The following is a 25119-nucleotide window of genomic DNA, read 5'->3' as shown; positions in this document are numbered from 1 at the left end:
GGTACTGTGGCTGTGTTAGGTTCCTGGGGTTCAGCTGAAGGTGGCCCTGGTGGCCCTGCTTTCCCGACGCACCTGAGAGTTTCCTGGGAAACAATGGGCTTGGGCTTCCAAGGCTGTGGTACTATCCCAGTGGTTTGGTTAGTCTGGCACTTGCAGAAATTCAGCTACAGTTAGAGTCCTCTTATGTATTGATTGTAGAAAATAGATCTTTATCTTAGGTAGTTGATAAGAAACCCAAAGAATGTAGTTTCTCAGAAGAGCTTTTAGTGATTAATGGATTTAGTGAAGCAGCAGGCTATATAGAGTTAGGAAATATTGTCCCTAATATACTGTTTTTCATCTCCCTTCCCTGCTAAACCACCACATCATTTCTTTTCTGAGAGGCCATAAATTCCAACACTAAACATATTTCACAAATGGCTTAGAACGATTTGTCATCCCATTAGTCCAATCCCAGGTATTTATTGCTAGTGCTATTTTGGAAGCCGGGAATAGAAAAGAACAATGCCAGGTGCATTGTAGATGTTTAATAAATATTTGTTAAGTGAATAAATGGATGGGCAAGCTTCCTATAAAATGGGTTCTTATCCTTCATTTGATTGTCACCTATTTTACTCATACTGTATATTAGACAGTTTTAAGAATCTGAAGGTACATAAACTTGACTGGTACCCTTGCCATTCTTACAGGACAGTCCACAATCTGGGTGGTACACAGAGATCTGTGACATATAGCTAAAGTGCTGTGTGCTGAAGAGTCTGAATGAAGAGCTGTCTTGAAAGACAATACTTGTCTTGGCAGTCCGAAGAATAAGATCCCTCTGGCTGAGAAGCCAGGGAACACTTAGCCATAGGTGAGATTTAAGCTTGCCGTGGAGAATGGGTCAAATGTCAAAAGGAGGAGGCGCTGGGGGATGGCAGCTCAGGGACTTGCTTGGGAGAAGCTGCAGAGGCAGGAATGCATAAATTCTGGGGAGGGAGCCGTAAGTGACTGACTCAGAGTGGTACACAAATTGCTGCTTGGATGGGTGTTGGGACCAATCTAATAGCATTGAACTCCATGGTAGAGGGAATCATGTCAAGTTTAAGAAAAGCTCGAAGAGCATGGTAACAGGGAAAAGGCCCTATAACTGTCATCGTGGATTCTTTTTCTTATTGTCCGTTCCCTCTTCCTCCGTACTAAACGAAGTCACTCCAGGCCAGTCTGCATATCTCTACCACATTATTATTAAGACACTGCTTTGACCATACTGTATGCAACACTATGGATTCACCAACACCTATAGAATACATTATGCCCTTCTTAGTGGGGGTTTCAAGACTCTCTGGCCCATGCCAACTTATCTAATCTTATCCTTCAGCTTGTTACCCAACCATCTACTTTCCAAGTTCTTCCCTGGACCCCTTCTCTGCCATCTTGGTCTGCTCATGCCCACCTCACCTGTACACTTTCCTGCATCCCTGCCTTATTAGAACTTTGCGTGTACCATCTTTCCAGCCTGCATGCCCTCCCTTAATCTGTGCCCATCAGAACATCAAAGGCCCATTTTTTAGTCTCCAAAAGTTTAAACTTTTAGAAGATGGAAACCAAGTATTTCTTTTTACACCCATCAGTGGGTTATGGGTGGTAAGCACCAAGTGCATGTTGAATACATAAATATCTTCATCCCCTCTTTTCCTCCATTCCTACATGGAACTAAGAGTGACTGTATCCCTTAGATAAAGAGGCCTTTCAATTGTACGACACTTTAGACTTTCCAAAGATTATGGCATAGCAGTCCAAAACACCTCATCTGAAGCCAGGCTGTCTGGGTTCCCACCATTGCTCTACCAGCTGTGTGACCTGGGACAAGTTACGTAACCTCTCTATGCCTCAGTTTTGTCATCAGCATAAAGGGAAGAATAAAGGTACCTACCTCATAAGAGTTGCTAGAAGGATTAAATATGTTATGTGTAAAATGTTGAAAATACTATATCTAGCACATAGTAAGCATTATATAATGCTTGCTAAAGTAAATTATACATATATATGTACATATCTGTATTAGTGGTACTGTATGTGTTGTGTACATAGATATTTACAGTAAATACTCAATAAAATTTAAATTTAAAAACATACACACAGAGGGACACACAATTTGGCATCCATGATGACCTTGTAAAGTAATCAGAGGCATTAAATAATTTCCGCACACATAGTAATTATAGATCCATTCCTGGGATCCATGTCTTCTAACTTTAGAGCCAGTACTCAAAAAATAGAAACTATAGCATTAATCTATTGATCTTCTCCAACACATATAGTTTTCAGCTATATAGTGATTTCTTAACACAAAGTATTAAATTTGCTACAGGTATTTTTATTATTTTGATTTAAACTATGTGAGTAGTGTCAGATACATAATATGGGTGTGTCAATAAGAAAAAAAAATTAACTTCTGTGCAAGTTATCATATAGGATATCCCAATCTCCTAAGGAAATTCATGATGTAGGTCATTTTCTACTTGACTGTTTTTTCAGCAGTTGAGGAAAAATGGAGCAAGAAAGATAAGTTAGGTGTATTGAACAAAGAATTATGCATGAAGTTTTAGTAGAGAAGAATTCAAACAGGAAAATATGCTATGGGAGTACATTTACATGGCTATATGCCTGTCAGGTCATTTGGTATGCAAAGGCTTGTGTTTGCATTAAGCTCTTGGAGAAGCTGTTATTTTCTTTGCAGTATGTATTCAAAATGCACCTGTAAAAAATAAAAGCTTTCCTTTACTTCTCTGAAAAAGAAAGAGAACTGTCTGTTATTTTAAATACAAAATACATTTGACTTCTGTCAACAGCTTACATTTTAAATATTGCAGTTTGTACTCGCATTAATTTGTACTCGCATTCGTTATCTGCAATTAGAGTTCTCGAAAAGCTTTCAGCGTTTATCTCCCCAACTTTTAAAATTCATTCATTGTTAACATTTTAGTGAATAGTGGAAACCCTAAATCAAATTGGAAGACTCAAAAAAGAAATTTGCTTTCCAGAAATTACCACTGAACTAGGTAGAGAATCCTCAGCTATTGTGCTGAACCACATTATGATGAGATACACTCTTTTCTCTCCAGCGTTAGGTCAGACTCAGATGTTTTCCTTTTAACCCATACTAGTCAATAAGGAACACCCTGCTGGCAGTCAGCGCAATATCCTTTCTCTTATACTAAGGCTTATTTTGTGCAAACTACCTGTTTATACTAGTCCTCAGTGTCCAAGTCAAGCAAGAGTGAGAAGTTCAGGTTTTTTCTTTGCGATAATATATTTAAAAGAAGTATTTCTCAGATTCTCAGGGTGGCCTGAGGTGCCTTTTCATCCAAGTGTAATGAGAGTCACATGTTCTCATTTCCTCCTTCCTATTAGCAAGAATACAGACAGCTGAGCAACTCGTGTGTGCGTGTGTGTGTACACCCTGTCATTTTAAGATGTAACTGGAACCAAGACCCAAATATAATAGTGTGTGGGTTTGCTTCAGACAGGGAATAACAGAGCCAAGCCTAGAAAGAAATGCAAGGTGTGTGTAGATTCGTTGACCTTTTGCTGTTTGCCCAGCTGCAGGGTGACTCTCTTTTCATTTCCCAGCTGCTCAGCTGCTTCCTACTGCTATTTTATTTTTCTTTTAAACTGGAGTAGCCAACCAAGCTTCTCCCAGACAGGTTCAATAATTATTAAAAACAGACAACTTTCCAATTACACATGGCTCAGAAAAAGCTGCCAGTGCTTTATAGTTTAGCCCTAACTTTGTTCTGGCTCTGTAATGCCTTTGACCTGATTTACTAGCTTACATTTTTAAGGAAAGCCATCATCAGATATTATGAAAATAAGTAAAGGTTCTTTGTTAACCCCGTGTTGTACTCTTCAAAATAGTCGTCTAGAGAACATACATTAAGTTGAACCATAAGAAAGTACTGATTTTCCACCTTTTTAATAACTTACAGAAGCAGCAATTTCAAATGGATTAACCTAAATAAATATATTTATTCCAGTGATGCTTCCAGTCTCAAACCATTTGAAAACTCATCTCTTGAAATAAGAAAAATCAAATTCATTACTTGAAAACATTGCATTATTCTCAACTTCTTACACCTTAGTTATAAAATTGGCTCTGAGTAACGTGTGGTTATTTGCATATGAAATGAAGTCTGTCTTCTGGGGATGAGAATTTGACATCATTTATAAGAAAGTACTGCCACAAATGCTTAGCATTGGGTGCCGAGTTCGGGTGTGCTCCTCGACACATCCTTTGCATTGGAGTCATCACACCTTACATGTGTTGTTTCTTTTAAGGAGTATAATTGTGCTCAAAATACACAGGTTTTCAAATTCACCCAGATGTCTGACATCTGAAAGCATATTGAAATTATATTGGAAAAATTATGATTTTCAGGTAAAATCTGTGACTCTGAAATCTGTGACTGTTATTCTCCTGTACCTAAGAATACAGAGATTACATACAGATTTATAGATACTATTAGAAAAATAATGAATAGCTTGTTTATTATTTGAGAAAATATTTATTAAGCACCTATGTTGTCTGAAATACTTTCAGAGATACCACTATAGACCAGTTTGTTTTAATTAGCCGAGTTTAAAATTGGCAATATTTTGCTAAGTCTCAAAAATGTGCATATTCTCTAACCCTGCAATTCTATTTCTAAAAATTTGTCCTAAGAAATATGACACAATTTTGTACACAAACATTTTTTGTAACAATAATATAGCCAAAATGTGTAATAATTGAGGATTCATTCTATAAGTTTTAATACCTTATGAAATTTTTATGTTCTATATATTCCTAAATTTATTAAAATTCAAATTACATATATCATTTCTAAGAGAAGAAATTAGATATGCATCAAAGGTTTTTAACACAACTTTATAAAGCAAATAGTTGAAATATCCTTAAATTTTTAACAGTGGGGAATTAAGTTATGGCACAGTCATATAGAAAAATACTATGTAGCACTGAAAATTATGTTTAGAAGATATTTAATGATATAGGAAAATGTGCTGATATATAAGTGACAAAGGACATTGTAATCTAAAAATTATAAATATAGGATGGTCTCAGTTTTTTAAAGCGAGAAATCATATATGGCATTTTATTTTATTTATTTATTTATTTGTTTGTTTTATTTGTTTGTTTGTTTGTTTGTTTGAGGCAAGGTCTCACTCTGTCACCCAGGCTGGAGTGCAGTGGCACAATCTCAGCTCACTGCCACCTCCATCTCCTGGGCTCAAGCAATCCCCTCACCCCAGCCTCCCAAGTAGCTGGCTCTACAGGTGCATGCCACCAGGCCCAGCTAATTTTTTTATTTTTGTAGAGACAGGGTCCCGCTGTGTTGCTCGGGCGGGTCTCAAACTCTTAGTTAGGCTCAAGCAGTCCTCCCACCTTGGCCTGGCAAAATGTGCTGGGATTACAAGCGTGAAGCCACCGTGCCCTGCCCTTAATTTTAACTGACATCCCCTCACTACGGTAGCCAGCCATATATGGCATTTTTAAAGGAAGAAGTGTGTGTGTGTCTGTGTGTATGTGTGTTTGTGTGTGTGTGTGTTTTCATAGAGAAAAGGCTGGAAGGCTTTATACTAAAATCTTGTCAGTGATTATCTTTGATTGCTTTTTATTATTATTATTATTATTATTATTATTATTATTATTTGAGATGGAGTCTCACTTTGTCAACCAGGCTAGAGTACAGTGGCACAATCTGAGCTCACTCCAACCTCCTCCTCCCAGGTTCAAGCGATTCTCCTGCCTCAGCCTCTCGAGTAGCTGGATTACAGGTGTGCCACCACAGTTGGCTAATGTTTTGTATTTTTAGTAGATACAGGATTTCACCATGTTGGCCAGGCTAGTCTCAAACTCCTGACCTCAAGTGATCTGTCTGCCTTGGCCTCCCAAAGTGCCAGGATTACAGACATGAGCCAGTACGCCTGGCCTATTTTTTTGTTTGTTTTGTTTTTGTTTGTTTGTTTTTTTAAGAAAATAAATGTTTTATACATTGAACATAAAGTATTACTTTGTGGTCAGAAAAACAATGTTTTTTCAACTAAAACTATGTATGAACCTTAATATTTCCATTTTTTACTTTGACAAATAGATTTTATGCAATAAAATTCCTTTAATAAAGACTCTACGAATTTGGATTTGGGTTGGGCTAAAATTGATCCATGAATAAATGGTTTATTCTGCAAATTAATAATGTAGAGGAGATTTTACAGAAATACTTTTAAGCTAAAGAGAACTTTTCAAGTACATTGAAAAGTATGCATAAGACTCTATAAATCATTTTTCATCAAATCCTGCCCCCTAAGTGCCTTTTCCTGGCAGATGAATTTGCATATTTCTGTGTGCTTTATGTGGAAGCAGTAGTCCATAATTCACTTATTTTACTGACAATTTGACTTTCCCCTCTGCCATTTGGAAGGTGGCATGTATATCGTATATGTCCTATAAATGGTTCCCGTTCACTCTCTCAATTACAGACAGACATCTTATAATGATTTGGGTCACTTTTCCACAGGTGATGAAAACATACCATATGTATCATGCAGAGAGCATCAGTGCAGAGAGCAAGCTGAAAGAGGCTGAAAAACAAGAGGAAAAGCAAATTGGAAGATCTGGTGATCCAGTCTTCCATATTCGACTAGAGGAGAGACATCAACGGCGAAGCTCTGTAAAGAAAATTGAAAAAATGAAAGAAAAAGTAAGTGAAAAGAGATAGCAGAACTCCTCTGCCTTCATTTGAGGAGACAATACTAAGAACACTGATGTAATAGCTGATATCCACACATTGTAAATTATTGTGAAATGACATGCATTTCCTCCCATGGGAATGAGAAATGTTTAAGAAATGTAAAAATCATGTAATAACAGCTGGACATCATTTAGTGGTGAATGCCAAGTATTCAATACACAGTGTGGAGAACTTGAATGTTAACAAGGAGATTTCATTACAAATGGGCCTGAAGCCCAAATACATTGTTGTTATTCCCCATAGCTGGGTAATTTTAGTTTGCTGTTTAAATCAGATTCAAAATGTACTTTTGACAAAGGACTTTGAGGGTCATTTGTATATGTGGAATAAATTGTTAAAGTTAATAAAAATTCATGTATGTTTCTCTGTCTTGATTAAAAATGACTGCGTTTTTTCCCACTGCCTGGATCTTCTTCATTCCAGAGACAAGCAAAATATTCGGAAAATAAGCTAAAATCAATTAAGGCACGGAACGAATATCTCCTAACACTTGAAGCCACCAATGCCTCAGTTTTCAAGTATTATATTCATGATCTTTCTGATTTAATTGATGTGAGTACTTGAAGTTTTTGTCTTTCCATATTAAAATGAAATTAACAATAACCGTATTTCATTGATTGGAAAATACTATCATTTCTTAAGACTGTTATTTTACGTAATACTCAGAAAGAAAAAAATACTTTTATTTAAATTATCCATGATACGAAGACACTATCATCTGTAAGATGCATGTGAAAAAGTGTGCATCCTAAAACCAATGAAAAATAAATGGTTAGATTCTGTGAAGCTGTGAGAAGCCTGGTAAACTCAGCTAAAACAGGGCCCAGTCATTTGCAAGTTATGTAGTGGCGCAGCCCTAACTGCATTCATTATTTCAAAATGTATTTATTGGGCCCCCACTATTGTGAGATGCTGAAGCTCTCAGAAGCCATATGCAGCCCTTACCCTCTAGGATTTAAAGTGAAGAAGACAGACTTAAGAAATGACTACATGGATGATTACTTTATTACAGTTGTGATCATTACTGGGATGCAAAATAGAGTGCACATAGATGACATTTATAGATGTATCTAAGTCTCTGTACATTCTCTCATAGGATATGATATAAAAAAGCAGTAATTAGGTTTATTTAGAGCTCTCCAAATACATATTCATTGTATGTATGCGGTGTTTACTGCCGTTATTCCCCAAGTTTAACCCTCCACATTATTCATTCATCCTTTCATTCAGAAAACATGTACTGAGTAGTCCAGTCATTGTGCTAACACTATAGGAGGCTGCAAAGATGAAACACAAAAATCCTACGTCTAAAAATGCCACTACCTGCAAATAAAAGATAACAGGTGATTAAGTGCCATAAAAACGGCACAGATAAAGTCATAGAGATTCAGAGGGTTACCTGCTGGAATTTTATTCATACACTGCTTTGTATTAATTGGATTCAACAGTTTTATTGTAAAATATTTTATTTTACAATAAAATAATTAGCCGTCATAATTTAAACATACAGTAGGTTAAAACAGCTTCATTTTTCTGGTGAATTTAAGTTCCATGTATTTAGCTGTGCCAAACCGTTTAGCCACAGTTTGGGATTTCTATAAAAGAATTGTTGAGGGAAGGAATTATTTTTTAGCTTATTAACACTCTGATGTGCCTCTTTTTTTTGAGGCAGAGTCTTACTCTGTCACCTGGGCTTTAGCGCAGTGGCACTATTTCAGCTTACTTCAACCTCTGCCTCCTGGGTTCAAGCAATTCTTTTGCCTCAACTTCCTGAGTAGCTGGGACTACAGGCGCGTGCTACCACACTGGCTAATTTTTGTATTTTTAGTAGAGATGGGCTTTTGCGATGTTGTCCAGGCCATTGTTGAACTCCTAAACTCAAGTGATCCACCTGCCTCAGCCTCCATTAGAGCTGGGATTACAGGCCTGAGCCACTATGCCTGGCCAGCCACCTCACCCAGCCTCTGATATGAATGTTTTCCTTTTTGTCTCAAAACAATTGTATCCTATAATATCATAATTTGTTTATATAGAACCATGTAGTAATAAATAAAACCAGGGAAAATTTTCTCTTTTCACTTATTACAAAATATTTCATTCAAGTAATCATTTGATTATTTTAAATGCAGAAACTTTTTGTGTTGCTTTAAATACTTACGTCTTCCAGCACCCTGATGAAATAAAAGGAGCTTTTTCTGTTACACTCCTCCTAGATTTCCTAAATAAAAGATTTTACTCGGTTTCCTGAGTAAAAATAAAGAATTTTATGACCCCAGTTTTCAAACTTAAATCTGTCAGGTTTCTCCAAGGTATAGGGAATATAAAAGAACTAATCCTATGTAACTTCTTTCTTGCTTTTTTGTTTAGGGTTCATTTTGGTAGTGATTGGAGTACTTGGCCAAATCCAAACCACTTTTTTTTTTGAGACAGAGTCTCGCTCTAGGCTGGAGTGCAGTGGCACGATCTCGGCTCACTGCCACGTCCACCTCCCAGGTTCAAGCAATTCTCCTGCCTCAGCCCCTTGAGTAGCTGGAATTACAGGCACTCACCACCACACCCGGCTAATTGTTGTATTTTTAGTAGAGATGGGGATTCACCGTGTTGGTCAGACTGGTCTCGAACTCCTGACCTCGTGATCCACCTGCCTCGGCCTCCCAAAGTGCTGGAATTACAGTCGTGAGCCACCGGGTCCAGCCAATCCATACCAATTTTAATGCAAGAAAAACTCCCCATGTATCGAAAAGTGTTTCTTTAATACCTACAAGGTACTAAGCACCATTCCTGACAATGGGAATCCAGCAGTGAATAAAACCGAAGGCTTCACCTTTATTGACTTTATGTATGAATTGGGAGACAAACTATAAATGAATTTATATACATAAAAGTATGTGTATATACACACACATATAAAATAAGTCATGACAGTGCCATACAGAAAAATGAAACAGAGCTATGGAGGTGCTTTTGATGGAGTGTCCAGGAAAAGCCTGATACTTGAGCAGAGGAGTGAGTTGCAATGCCATGCAGCTATCTGGGGAAGGAATGCCTCACACAAAAGGACTGGCATATCTAAGGGTGCAGAAGCAGAGGTGTGTCTTCCCATCTGAAGATGCTCATGGAATAGCAAAGGAGGCCAGAATGGCTGCAGCTGAGCGAGTGAGGAGGAAGGTGCTAGGAGATGAGATTGGCAGAAGTCCTATCACTTAGGATCTTTTGGGCAGGGAAGGGGTTTGAATTTTGTTCTATGGGTGATGGGGAGCCATTGAAGGGTTTTTTGAGCAGGGAAGTGACATCACCTGGGTTACATTTTAAAGATTCACTCTGGCAGCAGAGTGAGAAATAGACTAAAGGAGTCAGGAGGACACCAGTGAAAACAGGGAGCTATAGCAAGAGTCTTTGCAGTTGCCCAGGCTAAAGATGATGCTGGCTTGGACTGGTGTGGTAGTGATAGACCTATGCAAGTGGTTGGATCAAAACAGATTGAAGACAGAGCTCATAGGAATTTGCTGCCATGTGTGAAAAAGGATAGAAATGACTGCTAGGTTGAGGTCCTGAAAAATGACTCCTAGGTTACTGATAATGCCATCTACTGAGATGGGGGTCCCAGGGGAGAAGCAGGCTGAAGTGGGAGCAGTAGTCCTATGTCTGTGAAAACTGAGATACCTATCAGACATCTGTGTGGAGATGTAAAGGAGCATCCTCAATATTCTTGGGATGTATCAAACTGGAATCACATGTCAGGATTATGAGAGTCATCACCATCATTGTCATGGATATTGATTGAATGCCTGCTATGTAACAGGCAGCATAATCTCATCTAATCATCACAATACTCTGAGGTAAACAGTGTTTTCTCCATTTTATAGATTGAAAAAACAAAACAAAACAGATTTAGCTAGGCTAGATAACTTGCCTAAGGTTATGCAGCCAACCAGAGGTAGGCTTCAAACTCATACATTTTTTAACCTCCAGATCTAATTGACTCTGACCTAAATAAGTAACTGTTAAATATCCCAAGTGATATTCCGTTTTTTAAAAAGTTGGACTTTTGAAAGATCAGTCTTAAATTTAAAATGTGAACAGTTCTCAAATAATATAATGTAAGAAATTGGAAAAAATGATATGAACTTGGTTTGTTGTATATTCAACTGAAATTGAGTACTCTGTTAGTGAAAGTAATTTTTATGTTCCTCAACTCACTTTTAAGGCAATTAGAGTGTGAATATATATATTCTAAAATGGTTGCTTATTTTGTAGGAATCCAATTTGCATATATAGTGGTGATCCTAACAACCATTAAGCTTGACCCTTCCTGGTGAAAAAAAAGAAACAGGTTGATTATTATGCAGAGTTATCTAGAATTCTTCATGCATTGTGAGTTTATTTAGCAAAGTACATCTTATACTGAGCTATCTAATAATAATGAGAAGAGCTGTAATGCCTCTGGTGAGAAAAAGTCAAGACAACATTTTTAATGCACAGCATTTTGTCTGTGAAATGACATGAAAGGCAGTAAATGTATCTTGATAAATTCAAAGCATTATAAAGAGTCAAAGAATTGAAGTTGAGATCTTTTTATGTAAACCCCCAGTTTCCCTTTAGCTTCCACTCATGCCAGTATCTGTCTTTTTTCTAACAAATTTTCTATGATGAACCATTATGAATGGATCTATTGATACCACAGAAAAGTCACAAATTTTCCATAGAAACTATTATTATAGAAGCAGTACATGTGTATTGTAAAAAAACAGAAAATACTACAAGCAAATATAAAATGATCACTTTTTAATTTTAATTTTTAATTTTTATGGTAATAATCACATCAGGGTAAATGAGGTATTCATCACCTCATGTATTTATCATTTCTTTTTGTTACAAACATTCCAATTATATGCTTTTAGTTATTTTTAATTGTGCAATAAATTACTGCGTAGTAATTACTATGCAGTAATTTATTGTATGCTTAAATGTAGTCACCCTGTTGTGCTGAAAAATATTAGCTGTTATGCTCTTATTCATTCTATCTAACTATATTTTTGTACTTATTAACTATCCCCACTTCCCAATCACCTCTACTACCATCTATCTCCGTAAGTTTAATTGTTTTAATTTTTAGCTCTCACAAATGGGTGAGAACATGTGAAGTTTGTCTTTCTGTGCCTGGCTTATTTTAACTAATACTTAACGTATTGTCCTCCAGTTCCATGCATGTTGTTGCAAATGACAGGCTCTCGTTCTTTTTCATGGCTGAATAGAACTCCGCTGTGTATATGTACCACATTTTCATTATCCATTCGTCTATTGATGGACTCTTCAGTTGCTTCCAAATCTTGACTATTGTGAATAGTGCTGCAGTAGACATGGGAATGCAGATATCTCTTTGATGTAATGATTTTCTTTATTTTGGGTGTATACCTAGCAGTAGGATTGCTAGATCATATGATAACTCTATTTTTAGTTTTTTGAGGTATTCCCATACCGTTCTCCATAGTGGCTGTACTAATTTACATTCCCACCAACAGTGTACACGAGTTCCCTTTTCTCGACATCCTCACCAGCATTAGTTCTTTCCTGCCTTTTAGATAAAAGTCATTTTAACTGGGGTGAGGTGATCTCTCATTGTAGTTTCGATTTGCATCTCTCTGATGATCAGTGATGTTGAGTACCTTTTCATATACCTGTTTGGCATTTGTATGTCATCTTTCAAGATACCTCTATATAGATCTTTTGCCTATTCTAAATTCAAATTTTACATTTTTTCCTGTTGAGTTGTTTGAGCTCCTTATATGCTCTGGTTATTTATCTCTTGTCAGATTGATAGCTTGCAAATATTTTCTCCCATTCTGTGGATTCTCTCTTCATTTTGTTGATTGTTTCTTTTGCTGCACAGAAGCTTTTTAACTTGATATGATTCCATTTGTTCATTTTTGCATTGTTTGCTTCTGCCTCTAGGGTGTTACTCAAGAAGTCTTTGCCCAGACCAATTTCCTGGAGAGTTTCTCCAGTGTTTTCTTGTAGTAGTTTCATAGTTTGAAGTCTTAGATTTAAGTCTTTAATCCATTTTGATTTGATTTCTGTGTATGGTGAGAGATAGAGGTCTAGTTTCATTCTTCTGCATATGGGTACCCAACTTTCCCAGAACATTTATTGAAGAGATCTTTCCCCAGTGTAAGTTTGTGTTAGCCCATTATCACACTGCTATAAAGAACTGCCCAAGACTGGGAAATTTATGAAGGAAGGGAGTTTAATTGACTCACAGTTCCACATGGCTGGGGAAGCCTCAGGAAACTTACAAACATGGTGGAAGGGGAGGCAAACACGTCTTTCTTCACATGGCAGCATGGAAGAGATGTGCCAAGCAAGGAAAAGTCCCTTATAAAACCATCAGATCTTGTGAGAACTCATTCAGTATCACAAGAATAGTATGAGGGTAGTTGTCCCCATGATTCAATTACCTCCCACCAGGTCCTTCACATGACATGTGGGGATTATGGGAACTACAGTTCAAGATGAGATTTGGGTGGGGACACAGCCAAACCATATCAATGTTCTTGGCACTTTTGTTGAAAATGAGTTCGCTGTAGATGTATGAATTTATTTCTGAGTTCTCTATTCTGTTCCACTGGTCTATGTTTATGCCAGTACAGTTTTGGTTACTATAGCTTTTGTTACTATAGCTGTTTTGGTTACTATAGCTGTTTTGGTCACTATAGCTTTGTAATATAATTGAAATTAGGTAGTGTGATTCCTCAAGTGTTTTTTGTTTTTGCTTAGGATGGCTTTGGCTACTGTAGGTTTTTTGTGGTTCAATATAAACTTCAGGATTATTTATTCTATTTCTGTAAAGAGTATTACTGGTATTTTCATAGAGATTGCATTGAATCTGTAGACCACTTTGGGAAGTCTGGACATTTTAACAGTACTGATTCTCCCAATCCATGAACATGGAGTATCTTTCCATTTTTTTGTATTTTCAATTTCTTGCATCAGTGTTTTATAGTTTTTATTATAGAGATCTTTCACTTCTTTGGTTAAGTTTATTCCCGGGTATCTTTTTATATTTGTAGCTATTATAAATGGGATTACTTTCTTGATTTCTTTTTCAGATTGTGTGCTGTTGGCATATAGAAATGTTGATTTTGTATCCTCTAACTTTACTGAATTTGTTTATCAGTTCTAATAGTATTTTTAGTGGCATCTTTAGCTTTTTCTAAATATTCAGATCATATCACCTATAAACAAGGATAATTTGACTTTTTCTTTCCCAATTTGTATGTTATTTCTTTCTCTTCTCTGATTCCACTATCTAGGACTTCCAGTGATCACATCCTTACCACCTAAGGTCATCATTGTTAAAGCTAGACTTTCTCTATATCTGTATACACACATTTTTAAACCAGAAGGACAGTATGAAATAATATTTTACATAGAGCATTCTAACCTACTTTTTTAAATCAATAATCTTTATCCTTCCATCTCAGTAGATTTTTGTCTCGTCTAATACATACCACATTTCCATTTGTGACCCCAAGGAATGTTTCACAGCTGATGTGTCTAGGCAAGACCTGATTTAGGATTACACACTATGTCTGGATGATATGTCCCTTAAGTTTTTTTTAATCCAGCAAAGTTCTTTTATTTATTCATTCATTTATTTATTTATTTAGAGATGGAGTCTTGCTTTGTTGCCCAGGCTGGAGTGCAGTGGTGCAATCTCGGCTCACTGCAACCTCCACCTCCCAGGTTCAAGCAGTTCTTCTGCCTCATCCTCCCAAGTAGCTAGGATTACAGGTGCGGACCACCATGCCTGGCTAATTGTTTTGTATTTTTAGCAGAGACGGGGTTTCACCATGTTGGCCAGGCTGGTTTCAAACTCCTGACCTCAAGTGATCTGCCTGCCTCGGCCTCCCAAAATGCTGGGATTGCAGATGTGAGCCACTGTGCCCAGCCTAATCCAACAAAATTCTTTGTTGAAGAGACACGGACAGGTGTTCCTCAGAATGCCCCAGCTTCTAGATTTGTCTGTTACCTCCTTATGTCATTTATCCTGTTTCTTTATCCTCTATATTCTTGCAAGTTGAACTTTAGATAAAGGCCTGATGAGTTCAAGTTAAGCACTTTGCAATAGAATACATCATTAAGTGTATTGCCACATCTTATTTAGGCATACCACAACATCTGTTTAACCCATCAACAGTGATGCTAAAATTGCTGTCTTTGGGCAATGTGACTTCGATTTCCTACATTTTATAGTTAAGTCTTCCCTCCTTACAACAGACTATGGATATTTTAAAACCTCTCAGATTTGGATTTTATTACATTGGAAATACACTAATTTGGAACTCAGCAACATCTGAGCTATAATTTACTTTGTTCAGCAAAACTCCTTCTTGTAGTAAAAATTAATGATGTAAACTAAAGGGGAATAACAATTTTTAAAATGTTTTTAAGCACTTCAGACTAATCAGTTTACATACATATCATTGACACTGTATTTAATGGAATCTTCTTTTGTTGACTACTACAGCTAAAACTTTTAATAATTCAACACTTTAATTACACAAGTTTGTCTTTTCTGTATATTTAGAGGTGATCTAATGGTTTTAAAAATATTTAACAATTTCCAATTTTTATCTATTTGAGATAACCTTTACCTATCAATATTAGTTTGAATTACTAAAGTGCATTCTCTCTTTCTCTGTCTGTCTCTCTTTTTCTCTGTATCTCTCTGAGAAATTGCTACCAGTGTAGAGAATCTCTAATGATTTATAAATAATGGTTTTTGGAAGTCTACTGAAATTTATTTTTAGTAAATCTTACATACTTAATTGTGCCTTGTTAGGATCAATGAATGAACATTATGATGAGTTCCATCACTGAACATGACTCCTTCATAAACTTAGTAGGTAAAAATTAATTTCTTGATCAAGTCCAAGTTAAAAATATTAGATATCAGAACTCTAAAGTTTACTGATATTGATGGTAATTCAATGAAGAAGATGGCTCAATTGTTAACCAAGTATCTATTATTTTATTTCAGCTGAAAATATTTGAATATAGTATACCAAACAAGGGTTGGACACTTCTGGGTACTCCAGATATTGAATTATGTCTCAGGAGAAGGGAAGGAATTGTGATTGGGGAGGGGGAACTTGGAGAACTTCTGAAATATCAGTAACAATAAAAGGAACATAAGCTGGGCACAGTGGCTCACACCTGTAATCCCAGCACTTCGGGAGGCTAAGGCAGGCAGATCACCTGAGGTCAGAAGTTGGAGACCAGCCTGACCAACATGGTGAAACCCTGTCTCTACTAAAAATACAAAAACATTAGCCAGGCATGATGGTGGGTGCCTGTAATCCCAGCTACTCGGGAGGCTGAGGCAGGAGAATCACTTGAACCTGGGAGGTGGATGTTGCAATGAGCCAAGATCGTGCCATTTACTCCATCCTGGGCAACAAGAAGAAAAGTCAGTCTCAAAAAAAACCCAAAAGGAACATATATGTTTTGCACTTTTCTGTAAGTATGGCATATTTTATATTTAAAAAATAAAAAGGATGGAATTACTAAAATGATAAATATATGCCTTAAATATGTTTAATCTAAAGCTTACCAATATAGTTTTACCTGCCAATCTTTTAATATTATAATTTATCTTTTTGTTCTTTGTTTTTACTATGCATTATATACTTTCAATGATTTATCTGTTGTATAGAGTTCAGAGTAATCTTCCTTTACACAAATCACTTTAGTTGTGTATTATTTATAATTTTTAGTTTTGAGGGGTTTTTTGGTGAAGAAAAAATATTCTGCACATTTACAATGTTTTCACAGTCTTGCACAGTTGTTACACCTTTGCCTCATCTAATAGCAATTTTGTTTACTCCTGAGTCTTTCCAACAATTTTTTAGACTTATTTTATTCGTTTATTTAATAGTTAATTAAATTATAGTTATAATAAATATAAATGGCACAAATATTGCACAGTCTGTTCTTGGAGGCATACAGATGAATTGTTGGAGCAGAAATGTAGAGGAGTATTAGAGAGCACCTACTGGCTGTGTGTGTCCACATTGCCATTGGCATTAGTCACTATGCTTTAGAACAAGGGCGGATAAACTTTTTCTGTAAGGGGACAGAGGGTAAATATTTTAGGGTTTGTGAGCCCATATGTTCTGTGTCACAACTATTCAACTCTAGTGCAAAAGTAGCTATAGATAATAAGTAAGCAAATGGGCATGGTTGTGTCGCAGTCAGACTTTATTTACCTTTCCAAGCTCTGGGCTGGATTTGGCTCACAGGGTCTGGTTTGCCGATACTGATTTATAAAATGAAGCAAGTGTTTTTTTTTTTTTTTTTTTTTTTTTTTTTTGAGACAAAGTCTTGCTCTGTCGCCTAGGCTGGAGTGCAGTGGCCGATCTCAGCTCACTGCAAGCTCCGCCTCCCAGGTTTACGCCATTCTCCTGCCTCAGCCTCCCGAGTAGCTGGGACTACAGGCGCCCACCACCTCGCCCGGCTAGTTTTTTGTATTTTTAGTAGAGACGGGGTTTCACCGTGTTAGCCAGGATGGTCTCGATCTCCTGACCTCGTGATCCGCCCGTCTCGGCCTCCCAAAGTGCTGGGATTACAGGCTTGAGCCACTGCGCCCGGCCGAAGCAAGTGTTAGTTAACCTGGAGTATCACTTAAACAGAAGACTGTTGAGAGTGCTTCTCCTCTGTCTCTGAAGAAAGTCCTAGATAAATTTTAGTTTGTAAAATAACAGTCTCCTAGTTTGGAATCAAGTGGGAAGTGGAACACAGTGTTAATTTCACCACAAATAAGGACTTTTATTATGTCATGCTAAAGAATAAATATGAATTGTAAGAATAAGTATATTGCAAATATTGGCCAAAGGAAGTTTAATTGGTTGGGAGAATAAAGGTATCATTGTAGAGGAAAATAGATTGTAGTTTTTGTAAATAACAGGTTAAATATCTGTGATAATTATTATCCCAATATTAAGTGCAAAAGAGCCTATAACTTATTATCCTGTAAGAATGAGAATATGTTACAACCAGAAGAAAAATCATACAGGCAACAAATATTTGTAATTGAATGCTGAGAGTTCCAAAAGATTGTGATTTGCTAAGAGAAAAGAATTAGAGTACAAGTCTTAATGCTAGGATTCTCTGATCTATAATCAGATTCAGCACGCTGAAAATACGGAATTCTTAAAGCAACTGGTTTTAGAATTGCACTACTAATAATGTAGCCTCTTCCAGTTCAGTTCCACACCTTCAGAATGTATTCAGAGAAACTCAGTCCTCAACAATAAAATTCTATTAGTGCTTTCTCCCAGAGCACCTGCCCAGTAATAATAAAGTATTTGTCATCCTTGCAGTACAGTTTCATGGTATCCAGTTTCTCCCTATAAACATTTGCAGGTTAGTTGAGAGCGTGAAAGATAAATCTTTGTTATTATTATTATGGAATATTGCCAAGGAATAATCCCCTACTCCAGCCAGTTTTCTTCATAGCGATTATCTGTCACATGTGTTTTATTGGCCATTATGCAGAATAAGATTGAAATTAGATTGCATCATATATTTCATGCCATCCTTTTTTATCTTTTCTGAATAATCAGCTACGTTAAAGCTTTTAGCCTTATCTTTTTTGTGTCTTGGGACATGTGTTTAATTAAAAAGCAGCTTATTCACAGTTCAGAATTTTCTTAGTTTGACTTTTCCCCCATATAACGGTATTAAGATTTATCCATGAAAACCTGTCCCATTGTAGTACTGTATTCCCCATTAGACCTGAACTCCTATTAGGAAGATTATGGAGAGATCATGTTAAATGGTTAGGATATTGTAGTGATCATGTAAACTGATTTAGGCATGGTTTATCCCTTTGTGATAGGGTATTTAAAAACTGAAATGAGTTGGATGACTGAAGTAGTTGGCTTTTAAAGTTCTTTTCAATGGAGGTTCCAGGGGCATTTGCTTAAAGGAAGCTGCACCGATCTGGTTTCCTCCTGCAGTATGGGCTGTTCTTTCTCTTTTCTCATTCTCTAGTGCTCACTTATCCTTTTTGGTTGCACTTCTGAATATTGGGAGTCACCTGAGGCAGGATTTCTTGCTTCCATGGCTTAAATACTATCTGACGGCTCCTAGATTTTTACCAGCAACCTTGATCGTCTTCCTGGACTTCATATTTGTACATCAACTCACTACTGAGCATCCCTATCCAGATGTCTAACAGGCATCTTGAACATGTAAAACACTCAAAACACAACTATTTATATCCATTTGCCCTACTGTCATCATCCTCCACACACATAACAACTTTCTTCTTAGTCATGTTTCACACATCAGAAAATAATGCCACTTTCTGCTAAAAACCAGTTCTCTTGTTCCACACCTATAAATTCATCAGCAAATCCTGTCATCTTTACCTCATAAATGTCCCAACCCTGCCGCTTCTCACTAGCTGTACTTGCAGTTTCCTAAATAAAGCCTCTTCATTCTTTGACTGCACTATTGCAGTAGCTTCCTAAGCTTCCACTCATATGTTCAAAAAATCCATTCTCTTCCCAAGCAGCCAGAATATTGAAAAACATCAATCACGGGAGTGTAAGACCAGCCTGGCCAACATAGCGAAACCCCGTCTCTAATAAAAATAAAAAAATTAGCTGGGCATGGTACCAGGTGCCTGTAATCCCAGCTAGTTGGGAGGCTGAGGCAGGAGAATCACTTGAATCCAGGAGATGGAGGTTGCAGTGAGCTGAGATCATGCCATTGCACTCCAGCCTGGACAACAGAATGAGATCCCACCTAAAAAAAAAAAAAAAGAGAGAGAAACATAAATCAGATTTATCAATTCCTATTTCATATTCTCCAAAGACCTCCCATTGTCCTTAGAATAAAATCCAAACTATTCACCAAGACCCTGTATGAACTGATGCCCACCTACATTTAGTGTCATATCTTGCAACTTTTCCCTTAGTCACCATACATCAAGTACATTGGCCTTCTGTGTTCAGAACCACCAAACTTTTTCTCGCCTGGGGCCTTTGCACTTTTTGTCTGGAACACTCTTCCAGAGCATTGCAGGACTGTCTGCTTCTTTTCTTTTATGTTGCATTTCAACTGCCCTATATAAAAGGACAACACCCTTCCCCTAACACTCTCCCTAATCCTTTGACCCTTTATCTTATCCATAGCATTTACCATCTGGCCTGTATTTAATTGGGTTTGGTTTGCTCATTCTCTCTCCTTTCTCATTGTTTGATTCAGGCTGGTTACAGAGATTTTAGCCTAGGAAAAATGAGTAGCAGCTCCTCTGAAGGAAATGATTGTCCATTGGTATATGGGTGAGAGATGTATTAGGCAACAAGTGATTATTTGGCCTGCTCATTGACTCAGGCATATGCAACTCACTCCTGTTTGCTACTTTGTACCCATCCCTATCACACAGATGTGCCATTTTGATCTTTTCATTGCTCAAGAGAAAACTCAAAACAACTTTTTCTAAATGCTTGGTTACAGTTGTTAAAACAAGAAGAGTTAAATTGTCAGCTTGCTCTCCGTGGACCTTCAGGAACCCAGATATGAAAACTGGTGTGTAAAAGTTGCCTGTAGAAATTTAGACATCTGGTTCAGTCCTGCAAGATGCCTATCTCTCACAAAATGTGTTTGTGGTTTCTAGGGTGAAATTCTGTACAGTTAGGAAAATAGAGAAGGTCAAAGAGGTAGTTATGCAGAAGAAATCCACTTTCTTCATTTGACTACTGTGTAAAAGCTCTGAACTTTTCTATTTCTGGTCCATTATAATTCACTTTGCTTAGGTTGCATTATTTTGCAAGAAGGCTCAAAATAAGGTGTGGATAGAGTCTATACCCAATATCCATGGCTTTAGAATGACCAGAGCCAGGCTTATTTAAACCCAGAGATAAGACCCAGGACATGAGATCACAGAAGGCTCTCAAACAGAGACCAGACTATAGAAATGAAGGTAGAATAATTCTGCAGAAGAGGTAGAACACTTCCTTCTTTTCCATTCTATGGCAACTGCTAATTCTGGAGTCACATGGGAGCTGGGGCTGCCCTCCAGTTACTCCAGGGCAACCCTGACAAACGACCTTGGCTGCTACTGTTCTTGAAACATGAATGTCAGACTTGTTTCCCATACAGTTCCACTATGGTAACTCCCGTTTTAGGAGCAAACTTCTACCCCACTAGGGCTCATATCATGGAGTTATGCCAAAAAATAGAAAGTATTCTTCCTGAACAGCTGTGATCCAGTTATACCTAACATTACACATTATACTCACCATGTTACTTCAGCCATCTCTCAGCATTTGTCACAGTCCTCCATACAGATGGTCCTCTACTTACAGTGGTTCAGCTTACAGTTTTTCAGCTTTATAATTGATTTATCTGGACGTAACTCCCTTGCAAATAGAGGAGCATCTAGACTTTACAATGGCTCAACTTGCAACTTTTCGACTTTACAATAAGTTTATTGGGGCATTAAATGCATTTTTAATTTACAACATTTTCGACTTAACAACAGGTTTATTGGGATATAACCCATTGTAAATTGAGGAGCGTCTATATTTGGATTTCATCTTCATTTTGATACTATTTGCAACCCTTTTGCCTAAGAAAATTAGCCTACTGTGATGATTTAGACTAATGTCTACTGGAATCTGTCTTGACAGGTTTTCAGATATTTTAAAAATGTACATATGCCCTTCTGTTTCCAAAAGCCTTTTCTTCCCCAATTTTAATCCATAATTTTATGTATCCGTTCAGAATTTTTCATCCATCAGAACAACATTGCTTTGTTTTCATGAAATCTTGTATTCGTTTCTTATGTATTTTCATCACTAAATGCACTTGGGCTATAACTCAGCTCTTTGTGCAGAGGCTGGCTTTTCATATTGTCATTAATAATTCATGAGCTCCATAGAATTACTTTAAACCTTTTAAACCAAGTATCTTGAATCTTAACAGATCCCGTGTCATTTCAGCTTCTAGTTTAGAAAAAAAAAAAAAAAATAGATTCAGTGACTAGCCTTGCTGTCTCAGGAGACCTTGAATAAGAATTTTCTTTTTTCTGTATCTTGTTTCTAGTTCAAGATGCCTGAAAATCCTAGAGTGTAGAAATGCTGCCTATCAGAAGTAACAAAATTAGGCCAATTAAGCGATCTTACAGACTGACAAGCATCATAGGGGTCAGAGAAGGAAATTTCCTATCAAAACTCTTCACGGAAGCCTCCTAAGGGTAGCACTCAAAGCTCAGAAGACACCTGGGGAGGCTCCTAGATCAGTTACCAAGCCACATGCACGCTCCTCCCAGCCTAGGAGGAAGCCAGGATGAAATTATCTCTCGCTGGGCCCAGACCTGCAGAATCCAATTGACTGCACTGGGTGTGGAAACATGCACTGATGCTTTTGTAGTCTTCACATTTATTTCCCCAAAGAAGCTACACTTAAAAATTTTGAGGCATGAGCTAAGTCTTGGAATAAGGAAAATTTAGTATGTATTTTTCAGAGCTCCAAGTCAATGTGGTGGTTGGGATTAGATTGCTTTCTTTCTTTTCTTTTCTTTTCTTTTTTTTTTTTTTTCTGTCTTTTCCTTCTCTCTGTCTTTCTCTTTTAAATTGTTAAGAGATTTGGGGGTTTTTCTGAGAGGGGGAGGCTTTTCTCCTGATTTCATTCCTCTAGATTTCAATTTTTTAAGTCTCGTTGGAATCAATACTCATAAAATAGAACAGCTTGTCTCATCTGTTTCATTATAATCCAGTAGAATCTATCTTCTTTCGGAATAGTGAGATGTTTTTAAACACTGGTACATCTAAAAAAAAAGAGGTCATTTCCTTTACAAATCTGTGTTTTCATTAACACAAATTTCCTGTCTGTCTTGAAAGATAGAATAATTTTTCAGGCCCTCTGATATGTATAAAACCACTACACAGAACCATTATAGATTTTGAAAAGCAGGAGGAATACAAGAGGACTTTGTTCATCTGGGACTAGAATTTCTAAATTAACCAAAATGAATCATTCTCTATATTTGAGTACAGCTGATTCCACTAGAAATGTATTAATGATGAGACTGATTGCTGCATTTCACAATTGTATTTTAGTTGCATTTGTAATTATGGTGTCACAGCTACTTTCTGATTTTTTTAAATCAAGTCGTCTTTAATCAAGTCCTTTTTTCTGCTTGGGAAAATAGCACCCCCAAAAGACGTGGTTGCAGGCCGATTTACTTGATGATTGTTTTAGGGCATTGCTTCTCAGACTTTTAATGTGCATATGAATCACCTGTGGATCCTTTTTAACCTTCAGATTCTGAAATAGGTCAGGGGTGGGACTCAGGATCCTGCTTTGCTTTCTTTCCTTCCTTCCTTCCTTCCTTCCTTCCTTCCTTCCTTCCTTCCTTCCTTCCTTCCTTCCTTCCTTCCTTCCTTCCTTTCTTTTTCTCTCTCTCTCCTTCCTTCCTTCCTTTCTTTTTCTCTCTCTCTCTCTCCTTCCTTCCTTCCTTTCTTTTTCTCTCTCTCTCCCCTTCCTTCCTTCCTTCCTTCCTTCCTTCCTTCCTTCCTTCCTTCCTTCCTTCCTTCTTTCCTTCCTCCCTCCCTCCCTCCCTTGCTTTTCTTTCTTTCTTTCTTTCTTTTTTTTTTTTGAGACAAGGTCCCACTCTGTTTCCCAGGCTACAGTGCAGTGGTACGATCTCAGCTTACTGCAGCCTCTACCTCCCAGGATCGAGTGATCCCCCAATCTCAACCTCCTGAGTAGCTAGGACCACAGCACCCACCCCCATACTCGGCTAATTTTTAAAAATTTTTGTAGAGACAGTTTCTGACTATGTTACCCAGGCTGATCTTGAATCCCTGGGCTCAAGCAATCCTCCCACCTTGGCCCCTCGAAGTGCTGGGATTACAGGCGTGAGCCATCATGCCCAGCCAAGATCCAGCATTTCTAACAAGCCCCTGGTGCTGCCATTGCTGCTGGTCCACAGACTAATTTTAAATAGCAAGATTTTAGAATATCTTTACATAAAAATTTCAAATTTAATAATTCTGAAATAGGAGGGTAAAGATTAGAATTAAATAGGTTAGTTGTAAGGATCAACCTATTTAATTTAAATCCAAGGGTGGAATTAAAGAGGTTCTAAAGACAGGTCAGTGAAGGCAGATCCGATGGTTCACATCCTGGTAGATACATTCTTTGTACAAAGGTTGCTTTCTTTGCGACCCCTCCACAATTTTAACAGCAAGCCAACGGACAGCTTATGTTCAAATTCCTTGTGGATGGAGAAAGTTTATTTACTATGTTCCAATCTTTATATGCCTAGAGCCTAGCATATTCCCTGGCACTTAATCCATGGCCAATTAGTGAGTTGAATTGAATCAAACTGAACTGATTGAACTTCACTGGAACAATGTAGGGAAAGGACCTAGTTTTGTACCTTTAAAGTCACTTCTTTCCTCTTTAAGTGATTCATACTGCTTTTATGTACAAATTGAAAATCAGCCTGTCAGTAATTGTCAGTAATTGATTACTAATTTCCAGTATTATGCTTTTTTTCAAGTCATATTCTCTTAAAATGCAACATGAAAAAATACAAATGCAAATTAAAGATAATGAAGATTCAAGAATCTCAAAGCAGTTATATTCCTAGGAATACTAAATGAAATTCTATCTCTAATAAGCAGACTTTGACAATCATTTATTATTTAAGAGTTTTATTCTGGGGATAAGAGGGAAGGCATTCCTAGACTATTTTGGCAGATTCTAACCTGTTCTTCTCACTTCTAAAAGAGTACAGTTTATTCTTGATCTTCAATAAAATATGCAAATTCAAAATATTATAGTTAGTGTATTTGCAACCTACACAGATTTCAATAAATGATTGTATCAATCTCAGTATTGCACAAATAAAACTTGAATGCTATTTTTCATTCTTTTGCTATTTGATTTTGCCTCTTTTATGTTTGAACAGCATTATGGAGATATAATTCACATACTACGTAGTTCACCCATTATAAATCTATAGCTGTCTTTCAGTATACTGAGAATTGTGTATCCATCACCACAATCAATTTTAGAATATTTTCATTATCCCACAAAGAAATCCTGCACCTCTCAGCCATCACCCCCAACTTCTTCCCTCTTCCTAACCCTCATCAACCACAATTTACTTTTTGTCTCTATAGATTTGTCTCTTCTGAACATTTCATGTCAGTGAAATCATATGTGGTCTTTTGTGACTTACTTCTTTCACTTAGAATAACGTTTTCAAAGTTCATCCATGTTATGGCATATATCAGTTCTTCCT

The 25119-nt window shown here is 37.1% G+C and overlaps 1 protein-coding gene across 1 annotated transcript in view; it reads left to right on the top strand.

The window, feature by feature from the left end:
* SRGAP1 (SLIT-ROBO Rho GTPase activating protein 1) overlaps positions 1-25119 on the top strand; it is a 319302-nt gene that overhangs the window by 200797 nt on the left and 93386 nt on the right. The window contains exons 5-6 of the mRNA XM_010386925.2: positions 6558-6740; positions 7215-7343. Of these exons, the coding sequence (XP_010385227.1) occupies positions 6558-6740; positions 7215-7343 (312 nt within the window). The remainder of the gene's footprint in view (positions 1-6557; positions 6741-7214; positions 7344-25119) is intronic.

The sequence above is a fragment of the Rhinopithecus roxellana genome, chromosome 10 (genome assembly GCF_007565055.1).
Source record: "Rhinopithecus roxellana isolate Shanxi Qingling chromosome 10, ASM756505v1, whole genome shotgun sequence".
In the NCBI taxonomy this organism is placed as follows: domain Eukaryota; kingdom Metazoa; phylum Chordata; class Mammalia; order Primates; family Cercopithecidae; genus Rhinopithecus; species Rhinopithecus roxellana.
This window is presented reverse-complemented; position numbering and strand designations above follow the sequence as displayed.